Raw genomic sequence first — 15,131 nt, 5'->3', positions numbered from 1 at the left:
TGCACACACAACATATGAGTCAACTGGAAGAGACATGTGTGTCATGCAACCCAACACAGCACTGTCTCTTGTCATCCAAGAAAGCGTCAATGTACCCTACATCCCCTGTTCTCAACCATCACTAGTCACTGTCCTTCATCTACCTATCCCCTTCCCAGCTCTACCATTACACAGCCTTCTATTCCACAAACATACCCACTAGTCCTTTTCCCCTCCTCTACTCCTCTCCTTTCTGTTCTCCTCCACTTCAATCCCCCCTCCCTCCTCACACACCCAACTGCACCTTGCAGCCTTACCCTGTCCCCACCATGTCCCTGTATGCTCCCACAAGCAACAGTGCACTCTCCCCTACCCCTCTCCTGCTACATTTCCCCCCTCCCTGCCCTAGCCGCCTCCTTACCTCCACCACCCACAGATTGCTTCTCCATTGGGTGCAGTTACTCACAGTTCAGCCTCAGTGACTAGAGGTAGTGGTCATGTGATGTATAAATTAGCTGCACTTGCATAAATGTAAGTATGCATGTTTCCTACTTTAGAAGAAAACCTTTTGACTAAAAGCTTAAATGTACAGCAGTCTTTTTGACAGTGTTATGAAAAAGGTATTTCCTGCTCATAATGCAGCAGAGAAGCTGAGTCGCAGGTAGACACAATAAAAGGACTGTCAAGTAAAGTTTTTGGCCAACACACACACACACACACACACACATATATATATATATATATATATATATATATATATATATATATATATATATATATTCCAAGACTTACCAAGCGGGAAAGCGCCGGCAGACAGGCACATGAACAAAACACACAAACACACACACAGAATTACGAGCTTTCGCAACTGGCAGTTGCTTCGTCAGGAAGGAAGGAAGGAGAGGGAAAAATGAAAGGATGTGGGTTTTAACGGAGAGGGTAAGGAGTCATTCCAATCCCGGGAGCGGAAAGACTTCCCTTAGGGGAAAAAAAGGACAGGTGTACACTCGCGCACACACACACACACACACACACACACACACACACACACACACACACACACACACACACACACACACACACACACACACATATCCATCCGCACATACACAAGCAGACATATTTAAAGGCAAAGAGTAAGGGCAGAGATGTCAGTCGAGGCGGAAGTACAGAGGCAAAGAAGTTGTTGAAAGACAGTTGAGGTATGAGTGGCGGCAACTTGAAATTAGCGGAGGTTGAGGCCTGGCGGATATCGAGAAGAGAGGATATACTGAAGGGCGAGTTCCCATCTCCGGAGTTCGGATAGGTTGGTGTCCTTTTTTTCCCCTAAGGGAAGTCTTTCCGCTCCCGGGATTGGAATGACTCCTTACCCTCTCCCTTAAAACCCACATCCTTTCATTTTTCCCTCTCCTTCCTTCCTTCCTGACAAAGCAACTGCCAGTTGCGAAAGCTCGTAATTCTGTGTGTGTGTTTGTGTATTTTGTTCATGTGCCTGTCTGCCGGCGCTTTCCCGCTTGGTAAGTCTTGGAATCTTATATATATATATAAAACAGAAAGAAACTTCCACATGGGAAAAATATATTAAAAACAAAGATTCCAAGACTTACCAAGCGGGAAAGCGCCGGCAGACAGGCACATGAACAAAACACACAAACACACACACGGAATTACGAGCTTTCTGTCTGCTTGTGTCTGTGTATGTGCAGATGGATATGTGTGTGTGTGTGTGTGTGTGTGTGTGTGTGTGTGTGTGTGTGTGTGTGTGTGTGTGTGCGAGTGTACACCTGTCCTTTTTTTCCCCTAAGGGAAGTCTTTCCGCTCCCGGGATTGGAATGACTCCTTACCCTCTCCCTTAAAACCCACATCCTTTCATTTTTCCCTCTCCTTCCTTCCTTCCTGACGAAGCAACTGCCAGTTGCGAAAGCTCGTAATTCTGTGTGTGTGTTTGTGTGTTTTGTTCATGTGCCTGTCTGCCGGCGCTTTCCCGCTTGGTAAGTCTTGGAATCTTTGTTTTTAATATATATATATATATATATATATATATATATATACAAAAAACACACACACAGAATTACTAGCTTTCGCAACCGATGGTTGCTTCTTCAGGAAGGAGAGGGAAAGACGAAAGGATGTGGGTTTTAAGGGAGAGGGTAAGGAGTCATTCCAATCCCGGGAGCGGAAAGACTTCCCTTAGGGGAAAAAAAGGACAGGTGTACCCTCGCACACACACACATATCCATCCGCACATACACAGACACAAGCAGACATATTTAAATATGCCTTTAAATATGTCTGCTTGTGTCTGTGTATGTGCGGATGGATATGTGTGTGTGTGCGAGGGTACACCTGTCCTTTTTTTCCCCTAAGGGAAGTCTTTCCGCTCCCGGGATTGGAATGACTCCTTACCCTCTCCCTTAAAACCCACATCCTTTCGTCTTTCCCTCTCCTTCCTGAAGAAGCAACCATCGGTTGCGAAAGCTAGTAATTCTGTGTGTGTGTTTTGTTCATGTGCCTGTCTGCCGGCGCTTTCCCGCTTGGTAAGTCTTGGAATCTTTGTTTTTAATATATTTTTCCCATGTGGAAGTTTCTTTCTATATATATATATATATGTGTGTGTGTGTGTGTGTGTGTGTGTGTGTGTGTGGTTTTTTTTTTGTCTGATTCTAATGATGGTTTGTTTGGCCAAAAACTTTCTTTGACAGTCTTTTTGTTGTGCCCATATGCGACTCAGCTCTCTGCTATATGGTGAGTAGCAGCTATCCCTTTACAAAATTGGCATTATTCCATCCTGGATTTTCCATTGCAGTCTTTTTCTTGTTCCTGTCTGTGGCACCATCTATATGGTGAGAAGCCCAAGTATATATACACAAATAATCAACATGTGCTAAAGAGTAAAATATTAATCCTCAGCAGGAATATAGTGCTCTGAATGCTTTATACTAACCTGGAATGTTGGTGATAAATAGAAATCTTGATCAATTGGAAATGGCATCTTGTAGTTCATATTATGTATCAGTTTATACCGCTTAGTCCGCACTGCCCTCATTGGATAATACATGGTGACTTCATGATGTGAATGACTTGCAAAAATGGGTCTGTCAGTTTCTGGTGGCTCTGGAGAAAACAAATATAATATATTTACATGAATAAAATTCATAAGAACGGATGACTCTATGCAGGCTAAGTAACCATGAGGAATATACAAAGTTGATAAAGATTTTTACACTTATCTCTCTTCTAACAGGAGACAAGGCTACAGGTAAATGCAGGATACAAATATCTGTAACTGTAGAACAGAGTTTTATATTGTGAAATGAAGTAGGAGAAAGATGAAGTAGACTACAATCTATAATAAGAACTCATGTGATGTCCAGAAAGGGACAATTCACTATTCCACAATTTCTTTCAATACGAGGTCATTCCATCATCACTACATCTTAACTTGCTGTAAATTCTATATGAGAAGGAAACAGGGGTCTCTGCACTGAAGGAATATCAAAATAAGGTGCTGGTACAAGGTGAGTTAGCCTTACTTTAAAAACATTGAATAATGTGAAAGAAGACCAAAATCAGTGCAATAAATGCTACAGAAATTAGGACAGATGCTCAACCACCACATCAGTCAAGGAAGATGAATGCAATAAGTCACTAGCATATGCTCTGGACTTATTTAAGACTCTGGCAGCTCAAGAAATCAGTAATAATCTAGCTGATAATATTTGTATCATAAATAATATTTAAATTATTTGTTTGCCTTGATGCCTGATGATGACCCCAAGTGGCTCAAAACACATTGTTAATTAATTAATGTCATAATATCAATAATCTTAAACATTGTGATTGGTTGTGGTACATACATCTATCTTTTATCCATTTATGATTACCATAAGTTACAGACTTTGCTTAGTTTAACAGATAAAAACCAACCAGCATGGAGAAGGGGCAGCAGTGATTGCCCAGTGAACTGTGAATGGCAAGAAATATCATTATTATTCTCATCACAATGGCTAACTCCAAACCAGTCAAGAATTGTTGGAGTTATATCCAACAGACTTGACATTTTATATGTAACTTCATTTTTTCTGTCTCCAGGATTTGGAGATCTGATCAGCAGTGGTTCTGCCATACCTGTGAAAATAAAGTAATATAGTATATTAAAATTGTTAATGACCCATACCTAGTGTTTGATTTGTAAAAAAGGGGGTTAGACATCTTAAAAAATTATTTAACACTTTTTTTTCTTCAGATACTGGTGCAGCATACTGGCACCTACCACCACAAATCAAGCACTGCCCATATCAATTACTATGTGGCCTGTAACACTTAGTAATAAATAGTCAAACAATGGAAAATCCAGGATGGAATGCAACAATATTATGAAAAGGAAAGTTGCTACTCACCATATAGCGGAGATGCTGAGTTGCATATAGGCACAACAAAAGACTCTCCCAATTAAAGCTTTCGGCCATTGTGTGTGTGTGTGTGTCTGCGCGCCATCTATTGTTGTGCCTAATTGTGACTCAGCATCTCCACTATATGGTGAGTGGCAACTTTCTTTTTCATAATATTGTTGGTGATAAATAGGTTTTCTAACTATAGAAGTACAATACAGAAGTGCAACTATCAGGTAGCATTATGTTTCATAAATACTGCAGCTCTCAAATACCTGGCACTTACACTTTACAAATGGAAAACACTCATAACCGTACACAGTCTTGTGCCTGTCACCATGCATAATACATAAAAGGTATTTTGTCTTCTTTACAAAATATCTCACCGTTGGTTCCAATGGCTATTCGTTACAGAAAATTTATCGCAAATAATAATATATAAAAAATAAAATGTAAAACCATAAACAATAAAGAACCCAACAATGTGATTTTGTGCAAGAAAATTAATGTATCCTGCTATATATTACATCTCACTTTTTACAAATAACATTGATCAAGAATGAAAATATTTCAGTCTAAAAAATTAGCTTATTCTTATTTATTTCCATTTGCTGCATTCAGACATTACCATAAAATGACTGATTAGCTCTTGCTTCATAGATACAATGACATGCCATTTTTTTTCCAGATTTACATTTTTAGTTTGCATAAATTTTTGAAAGTTCTCACACCCATTAAATGACAAAACACAATGTTCTCCAGATGTTTGTAGGGTATAAACGTTAGTACTGTTGTTGTGTCTGGGAATTTCATATTGGTGACATTGCAATTTCGGTTTTCTAGCACCTTTCAAGTGTAGAATTTGTTAAATTAAAATGCTACGAATATGTGCCAATTCAGTGACTAAGTTTGGTTACATGTGTGGTAAAATAACATCTTAAATGCAATCTGTCACCTGTTGTAGACATTGCATATCAGCATTATTTTGATCTGAAGGCAAGGGACCAAGATAAATCATGGTTCCACATATATGTTGCAACTCTTGTTCAGTTAAACTATGAGAATAGCTGAAAAAAATTTAAAAAAATGATCTATGGCTTTTGCAGTGCCTATGGCTTGGCAGTGGTCTAAAAACCATAGAGATAATTGCAGTTTCTGCTAGACTACACCTGTAAATGCAGGGTTATTGCAGTTTCTGCTTGACTACACCTGTAAATGCAGGGTTGTCAATGTAGAAATGAGAAACAGTTCAATACCTTAATCTTCCATCCACTATTCAGCCTATTCCACATTCAGCTAGTTTATTGGTTCCTTTCCCACCAAAAAATTGTGGGCCTTATGTAGAAAATGAAGATAGTGTGGAATAAGAAGAATCCAACAAGACTTCCACATCCCATGAATCTTATTTTGATAAAAAAAAATGGTAAATGAAAAGACTGAGTCAAGTGGAATTAAGTGCTTTCTTTTGAGACCTTGATTTGTTGAAGGAGAATGCAGAAATTCTAGGGTCAAGATTACAACAATGGAATATTTTCCAACTTGATGTCAGGGTTTTACAGTATTGACATGTTCACAGGGACCTGATTCCCATTTTTCAGAAGAAAAACAATCTTGCTGTTTGCTGTGACATTAATGGCTTGATGAAATATTTGAATCTGAATCATGATTCAACTAATTGGAGGTTATCTAAAGACTCCTCCAAGCTTAGTTTAAAGCTGTATTACTTCACAATGGCAACCATCTTCCTGCTATTCCTGCAGTTCACATGGAGAAGACTATCCCCAGTATGACAGGCCTCAACCAATCAAATATGCTGATCACAGGTGGTAAATCTATGGTCATGAAAAAAAAAATATCACCATCATATGCTTAGGAATGCAACTGTGATAGCCCAAATTCTGTTGCATTTTATGTATGTGGGGCAGTAAGGATATGAAATTACATTATACAGTGCCTAACAAAAAAGTAATCAAATATTAATGTAACTTCATACACATACGTACCATTGGTGGATATGCAAATGATTGGAGCTCCAATTATTTTTGACAGACAGAATGGCCATCAGAGTTTATTAGTGTTGTTTGTGTTTAGTTGTTACTGGGTCTGGTGGGGGTGTAAGGAATACGAACAGTGGGAGATGTTTAGTGATCACTGTGAAAAACAGGGATATGCTGCATACTCATATGAGACAGAATTACCAACACCTGACAGAGTTTGAGAGGGGCCTCACTGTGGGTTTCCATTTGGCCAGCTGGTTGAATCATGAAATATCCAGATTTGTGGGGATTTGGAAAAGACAACATCCTGATGTTGGGCTGCATGGGAATGTGAAGGCAGGCGCACTTCGTATCAAGGTTCCAGTCAACCGCATCTGACCACTATAAAGGAGAACTGCTCTATGTGGATGAAGCACATTGTAACCACTTCACATCTGTGCCTACCATTTGAGAACAGTAACAGACTCTTTTGTTTTTATGAAGGGAGGAGCAATTTGCTGCAAATGAGATGCACAGTTAGCAGAGAATAGCTGTGCTTTTACTGAGGCTACTGAAACAAAATACAATAACACAGTTGTAGTATGTGGGCCCTTGCTCAGCCAACAGTGGTAGGAGCTTGAGGGCAAGCAACTGTCAAGGTTCAAGATGGTGTCCAGTGAGATGGCATTCCTGCACAGTTGGAGACAGCATCCAATGAGACAACAGTCCTGGGCTGTCAGAGTCAGCGTCCACTGAGATGGTGTACAGCAAGATGGCAATCCAGGACAGTTGGAGATGTATACAGTGAGATGGTGGTCATAGACGGTGGGAGATGCATTGAGGAGGATGACAGTCCTGGATGGATGAAGATGCATCCTGCAAAATAGGGTCCCTGGACAGCCAAAGATGATGTGTACCAAGTCATGAGCCCTGGATGACCAGCAGTGCTGAAGTCCATCAAGGTGAGAGCCCTGGACAATCATAAATGACATCCAGTCAGATGAGAGACCTAAATGATGGTAGATCACATCCATCAAGTGAGAGGTGAAGTCCAGCAAGGCAGCACAGAAGAGGCACTCAATGATGTCCTGATGACTCAGATATGGTGGTGTCTGACCCTCCACCACCCAGGCAAGATACACCGTGAGCACACACCAAACACACTGCCAGTTATCAGCCAGTTGTCCTAAATACCTGCCTGTTGAAAGAATACAACAAGCATGTAATCTCACAGATGGGATGACATGCTTGTGATTGCAGCACTGTGTACAACAACATGCACAGTACCAGCAGCCCACCCGGCACCGCTCAATGCTGTGATAAAAGCAGGAAGATTGATAAAAATCAGTCCAAGCTCTTTATATTGTTATCAGGATGTCTATATACATTCTCCCATGGTAGTGTTGCCTGCAGGTTGAGGATTTGGCAACCCACAGCCCATGCCTGTATGGTTGGTTGTAGCACATGTGACCTCCCCCGTAAGAAGAGATGGCAAAGCCTGCTGTGAAGCCATGACTGCAGTGCTAGATGGTTGGAGTTGGCATCCAGTGAGATGACAGTCCTGGGTGGTCAAAGATGACATCCAGTGAGATTGCAGTCCTAGATGGTCAAAGATGGTGTCTAGCAAGATGGCAGTTCTCGATGGTTGGAGACAGCATCTAGCAAGACAGTAGCCCTGAATGGTCTGAGTCAGTATCTAGCAAGACGGCAGTCCTGAATGGCCAGAGATGCTGTCTAGGAAGATAGTGGTCCTGGATGGACGGAAACAGTGTCCAGTGAGCTGGCAGTCCAAGACAGTCGCATATGTGTCCAGCGAGATGACAGCCATGGACTGTCGAAGATTGTGCCCAGTAAAGCAGGAGTCCTGGACATGGCGGTGACAGCCAAGGAGGCAACAGCTTTGAACAATCACAGATGACATCCAGTTAGGTGAGAGGCCAGGACAATCATAGACGACATACAGCAAGGTGAGAGCCCTGTGTGGTCAATGGCGAGGTGGAGGATGGGCCAGAAGTGAAGTCCTGCAAGTGGCATGGAGCAGACACTCGATGATGGTCTGATAACTTGGACATGACAATGATTGATCCTCAGCCATCTCAGTGATAGACATGGTGAGCACACACTAACCACTTTGCTGAGGAGTGGCTGGATGGTGCCCTAAATACCAACCAATGGAAGAATACAGGCTTGCATACAGAAGGCATGTCATCTCATGGATGGGAAGAGATGCCCACAATCCCATCTCTATACACTGTGATATACACACTGCCAGTGGCACAGCCGGGGCAATTCAATGCTGTGGTGATAGTAAGAAGATTGGCTGTAAACAATCTGGGATGTTCATATTATTATGGAGCTGTCTGTGTACCATCTCTGTGGTAGCATTTCCTGCAGTTGGAGGATGCGGCAATCCATGGTCCACACCTGTATAGTTAGTTGTTGCACAGGTGACCACCTGGGGCTACAATAGACTCCCTGCAACATAATGTGCCATCGCGCATCATTTGTCAGAGACTACCAGCATCCGGACTAGGACATTATTGTCCCATGATTAGGCTGCTGTTAACATCACAACGCAAATGACTGTTTGGAGTGGTGCTGTGACAGGGAAGCATAGACTTCTGATGAACAGCACTGCACTGTGTTCAACAATGAATTGCAGTTCTATCTATCCTGGAAGAACATCACCGGCTAGTATGGCAGTGACTGGGGAGCGGTCTGATTCATCTGATGTTTTGGAGTTGCACAGCAGTGTTACTCCTGACATTATGTTGTCAGGAGCCATTGTATATGACTTAAGGTCGGGGTTGGAAGTGACTGATAGGATTCTGAAAGCACAATGATATGTAACATACATCCTGGTACTCATGTGTTACCTCTCTTGCAGCAGCATTGTGGTGATGTTTTTCAACAGGAAAATGCTCATCCACACATGACATGTTCTCTATGAACTGTCTGTGTAATGCTGAGTTATTGCTGTGGCCCACAATATTCTCAGATCTGTCCCTGACAGAACATGGGTGGGACCATCTCAGACATCAACGTAGACCTCAGTTCAGACAACTTCACATCCAGACTATCAAAGACTAAAGTCAAGTCAGTGTAAGAAGATCCCTCACAGATGTACGTTCTACAGGAAACTTACACGCAGTTCAATCATATGGATGTCTAGCCCACTTCTCCTACTGAAATGAAGAAAATTATATGTTGTTGTTGTTGTTGTCTTCAGTCCTGAGACTGGTTTGATGCAGCTCTCCATGCTACTCTATCCTGTGCAAGCTGCTTCATCTCCCAGTACCTACTGCAACCTACATCCTTCTGAATCTGCTTAGTGTACTCATCTCTCGGTCTCCCTCTACGATTTTTACCCTCCACGCTGCCCTCCAATGCTAAATTTGTGATCCCTTGATGCCTCAAAACATGTCCTACCAACCGATCCCTTCTTCTAGTCAAGTTGTGCCACAAGCTTCTCTTCTCCCCAATCCTATTCAATACCTCCTCATTAGTTACGTGATCTATCCACCTTATCTTCAGTATTCTTCTGTAGCACCACATTTCGAAAGCTTCTATTCTCTTCTTGTCCAAACTAGTTATCGTCCATGTTTCACTTCCATACATGGCTACACTCCAAACAAATACTTTCAGAAACGACTTCCTGATACATAAATCTATATTCGATGTTAACAAATTTCTCTTCTTCAGAAACGCTTTCCTTGCCATTGCCAGTCTACATTTTATATCCTCTCTACTTCGACCATCATCAGTTATTCTACTTCCTAAATAGCAAAACTCCTTTACTACTTTAAGTGTCTCATTTCCTAATCTAATTCCCTCAGCATCACCCGATTTAATTTGACTACATTCCATTATCCTCGTTTTGCTTTTGTTAATGTTCATCTTATATCCTCCTTTCAAGACACTGTCCATTCCGTTCAACTGCTCTTCCAAGTCCTTTGCCGTCTCTGACAGAATTACAATGTCATCGGCGAACCTCAAAGTTTTTACTTCGTCTCCATGAATTTTAATACCTACTCCAAATTTTTCTTTTGTTTCCTTTACTGCTTGCTCAATATACAGATTGAATAACATCGGGGAGAGGCTACAACCCTGTCTCACTCCTTTCCCAACCACTGCTTCCCTTTCATGCCCCTCGACTCTTATTACTGCCATCTGGTTTCTGTACAAATTATAAATAGCCTTTCACTCCCTGTATTTTACCCCTGCCACCTTTAGAATTGGAAAGAGAGTATTCCAGTCAACATTGTCAAAAGCTTTCTCTAAGTCTACAAATGCTAGAAACGTAGGTTTGCCTTTTCTTAATCTTTCTTCTAAGATAAGTCGTAAGGTCAGTATTGCCTCACGTGTTCCAACATTTCGACGGAATCCAAACTGATCCTCCCCGAGGTCTGCATCTACCAGTTTTTCCATTCGTCTATAAGAATTCGCGTTAGTATTTTGCAGCCGTGGCTTATTAAACTGATAGTTCGGTAATTTTCACATCTGTCAGCACCTGCTTTCTTTGGGATTGGAATTATTATATTCTTCTTGAAGTCTGACGGTATTTCGCCAGTCTCATACATCTTGCTCACCAGCTGGTAGAGTTTTGTCATGACTGGCTCTCCCAAGGCCGTCAGTAGTTCTAATGGAATGTTGTCTACTCCGGGGGCCTTGTTTCGACTCAGGTCTTTCAGTGCTCTGTCAAACTCTTCACGCAGTATCGTATCTCCCATTTCGTCTTCATCTACATCCTCTTCTATTTCCATAATATTGTCCTCAAGTACATCGCCCTTGTATAAACCTTCTATATACTCCTTCCACCTTTCTGCCTTCCCTTCTTTGCTTAGAACTGGGCTGCCATCTGAGCTCTTGATATTCATACACGTGGTTCTCTTCTCTCCAAAGGTCTCTTTAATTTTCCTGTAGGCAGTATCTATCTTACCCCTAGTGAGATAAGCTTCTACATCCTTACATTTGTCCTCTAGCCATCCCTGTTTAGCCATTTTGCACTTCCTGTCGATCTCATTTTTGAGACGTTTGTATTCCTTTTTGCCTGCTTCATTTATTGCATTTTTATATTTTCTCCTTTCATCAATTAAATTCAATATTTCTTATGTTACCCAAGGATTTCTAGCAGCCCTCGTCTTTGTACCTACTTTATCCTCTGCTGCCTTCACTACTACATCCCTCAGAGCTACCCATTCTTCTTCTACTGTATTTCTTTCCCCTATTCCTGTCAATTGTTCCCTTATGCTCTCTTTGAAACTCTGTACAACCTCTGGTTCTTTCAGTTTATCCAGGTCCCATCTCCTTAATTTCCCACATTTTTGCAGTTTCTTCAGTTTTAATCTACAGGTCATAACCAATAGATTGTGGTCAGAGTCCACATCTGCCCCTGGAAATGTCTTACAACTTAAAACCTGGTTCCTAAATCTCTGTCTTACCATTATATAATCTATCTGATACCTTTTAGTATCTCCAGGGTTCTTCCACGTATACAACCTTCTTTCATGATTCTTAAACCAAGTGTTACCTATGATTAAGTTGTGCTCTGTGCAAAATTCTACTAGGCGGCTTCCTCTTTCATTTCTTAGCCCCAATCCATATTCACCTACTATGTTTACTTCTCTCCCTTTTCCTACACTTGAATTCCAGTCACCCATTACTATTAAATTTTCGTCTCCCTTCACTATCTGAATAATTTCTTTTATTTCATCGTACATTTCTTCAATTTCTTCATCATCTGCAGAGCTAGTTGGCATATAAACTTGTACTACTGTAGTAGGTGTGGGCTTCGTATCTATCTTGGCCACAATAATGCGTTCACTATGCTGTTTGTAGTAGCTTACCCGCATTCCTATTTTCCTATTCATTATTAAACCTACTCCTGCATTACCCCTATTTGATTTTGTGTTTATAACCCTGTAGTCACCTGACCAGAAGTCTTGTTCCTCCTGCCACCGAACTTCACTAATTCCCACTATATCTAACTTTAACCTATCCATTTCCCTTTTTAAATTTTCTAACCTACCTGCCCGATTAAGGGATCTGACATTCCATGCTCCGATCCGTAGAACGCCAGTTTTCTTTCTCCTGATAACGACATCCTCCTGAGTAGTCCCCGCCCGGAGATCCGAATGGGGGACTATTTTACCTCCGGAATATTTTACCCAAGAGGATGCCATCATCATTTAATCATACAGTAAAGCTGCATGTCCTCGGGAAAAATTACGGCTGTAGTTTCCCCTTGCTTTCAGCCGTTCGCAGTACCAGCACAGCAAGGCCGTTTTGGTTAATGTTGCAAGGCCAGATCAGTCAATCATCCAGACTGTTGCCCCTGCAACTACTGAAAAGGCTGCTGCCCCTCTTCAGGAACCACACGTTTGTCTGGCCTCTCAACAGATACCCCTCCGTTGTGGTTGCACCTACGGTACGGCCATCTGTATCGCTGAGGCACGCAAGCCTCCCCACCAAGGGCAAGGTCCATGGTTCATGGGGGGAAGGAAAATTATATATTCTCTCAAAAATAAAAGAAAGTCTGAATTCAATGGGATTTCCAACAGAATGCTAAAGACTTGTTCCCATATAATAAGCATTACATTTTCTGAAATATGTAATGCATTACTAAATCAGGTCATTTTTCCACAGATATTGAAATATGCCATTGTTAAATCCCTCTTATAAATTTCATTTGGAAAAATCTGATAGGAGATTTTGAGAAGTTCATGTATTCTAGAATAATATCCCACCTGAGCAAGAATAATATCCTCAGTAAATCACGGTTTGGATTTCAGAAGAGTTGCTCAACCACGGATGCCATTTGCACATTCAGTTGCCACATTTTACAAGCACTAAGTGGCAAAATAGCACCAGTTGGTATTTTCTGTGACTGTTCTAACTCATTTGACTGTGTTGATCACAATATTGTCCTGGATAAACTGAGGCTGTATGGAATTTATTGTATAGAAAACCAAAGAATAATTTCACATCTAACTACATCAATGCATATGTGAGTGTTGGCTTCATTGCCAAATTACAATGTTATCTTGCCAGGTGATCAGCTGAATGGTGGCATTGTCTTGTTGCAATATCTCAATGAGTATCATACTCATTAAAACAATACAGAAAGTTATACTTAATAATTCAACCAAGGTAAGTTTCCAACTGGGGAGAAATCATTCTGGGGTTCCACAAGACTCAACCTTAGGTCAACTATTGTTTCTTACACACGTGGTGCTGGTTAGTGTTTAACGTCCCGTCTACAACGAGGTCATTAGAGATGGAGCGCAAGCTCGGGTTAGGGAAGGATTGGGAAGGAAATCGGCCGTGCCCTTTCAAAGGAACCATCCAGGCATTTGCCTGAAACGATTTAGGGAAATCACAGAAAACCTAAATCATGATGGCCGGAGACAGGATTGAACTGTCGTCCTCCTGAAATTATACACGTAAAAGACCTTCTGTCTAATACATAACAAGTAGAATTAGTTGTTTTTGTGTATAACACTAGTACTGTAATCTGTCAAAACATACACACAGCAACAGAAGAAATGGTAAATAATGTCCTTAAAAGCATTAGTGAATGGTTTTCTGTGAATACTGAATGATTTTCTGTGAATTGTCTCATTCTCAATTTCAAAAAGGCACAATGTATTCATTTCTGCACATCTAGTAGTACTACACTAATGTTAAGTGTAACACTTAGTGAAGGAATAATATCTAGGATGGAAATGTCATTTCTAGTGTACATATTGATGAGAATTTAAACTGGAAAAAAACACATTTTGGAACTCCTAAAACAACTTAGTTGAGCCACATTTGTACTTCGAATCATTACAAATCTTGGGGAGAGACGAATCAGTAAGTTGACATATTTTGTGTATTCTCACTCAATAAAATTTTGTGGAATAATCTTCTGGAGTAATTCAACTTAACGAGAGTGTTCATTGCTCAGAAATGGACTGTAAGAATAATACATGGTTCACATCCATGACATCTTGTACGTATCTGTTTAAGATCAGCATGTACCCATATTTGGATATGAAAGTGCAATGTGAATATAAAATGACCACCATTACTATTAATTGTACAAATGATCCACAGAACATGACACTAATTAACTAAGATGTAGTGGACTTGGTGCATTTGCTTCACGTTCCTACCTCAACCAATCATGTAACACATTTCTGTAAACATCTCTGTGCCAATGTTTCAGTGTTGTCACAGCAATAGAGATTACTATTGTTTTCAGCTGCAGCCAGTAACAGTATGCAGCTGAAAGTTAGCAACAGCACTTCGTATAGCAACTCAACTATAGTTACAAAAGTTGTAGGCCAGATTACCTCAGGAAAGGATACTATGGCTTTATGACACCAATACCAAACAAATCAGTGCATGCATCCATGCCCCAAGGGGTGTAACATCATATGGATAATTGGCTCCCTCTGCAAAGTTCTATCTAAATTTGACTTGATATGGTAAACACTCCCCCCCATGAACCATGGACCTTGCCATTGGTGGGGAGGCTTGCGTGCCTCTGCGATACAGATGGCCGTACTGTAGGTGCAACCACAACGGAGGGGTATCTGTTGAGAGGCCAGACAAACGTGTGGTTCCTGAAGAGGGGCAGCAGCCTTTTCAGTAGTTGCAGGGGCAACAGTCTGGATGATTGACTGATCTGGCCTTGCAACATTAACCAAAACGGCCTTGCTGTGCTGGTACTGCGAACGGCTGAAAGCAAGGGGAAACTACAGCCGTAATTTTTCCCGAGGACATGCAGCTTTACTGTATG

General features: G+C 41.2%; 1 protein-coding gene across 1 annotated transcript in view; it reads right to left on the bottom strand.

Moving 5' to 3' along the window:
- The window catches only part of LOC126328110 (N-sulphoglucosamine sulphohydrolase), a 110,626-nt gene that overhangs the window by 25,439 nt on the left and 70,056 nt on the right, over positions 1–15,131 (bottom strand). Inside the window, exons 7-8 of the mRNA XM_049995981.1 lie at positions 3,907–4,107; positions 2,924–3,093 (exon numbers count right to left, since the gene is read on the bottom strand). Coding sequence (XP_049851938.1) covers positions 2,924–3,093; positions 3,907–4,107 — 371 coding nt within the window. The remainder of the gene's footprint in view (positions 1–2,923; positions 3,094–3,906; positions 4,108–15,131) is intronic.

The sequence above is a fragment of the Schistocerca gregaria genome, chromosome 2, assembly GCF_023897955.1.
Source record: "Schistocerca gregaria isolate iqSchGreg1 chromosome 2, iqSchGreg1.2, whole genome shotgun sequence".
In the NCBI taxonomy this organism is placed as follows: domain Eukaryota; kingdom Metazoa; phylum Arthropoda; class Insecta; order Orthoptera; family Acrididae; genus Schistocerca; species Schistocerca gregaria.
This window is presented reverse-complemented; position numbering and strand designations above follow the sequence as displayed.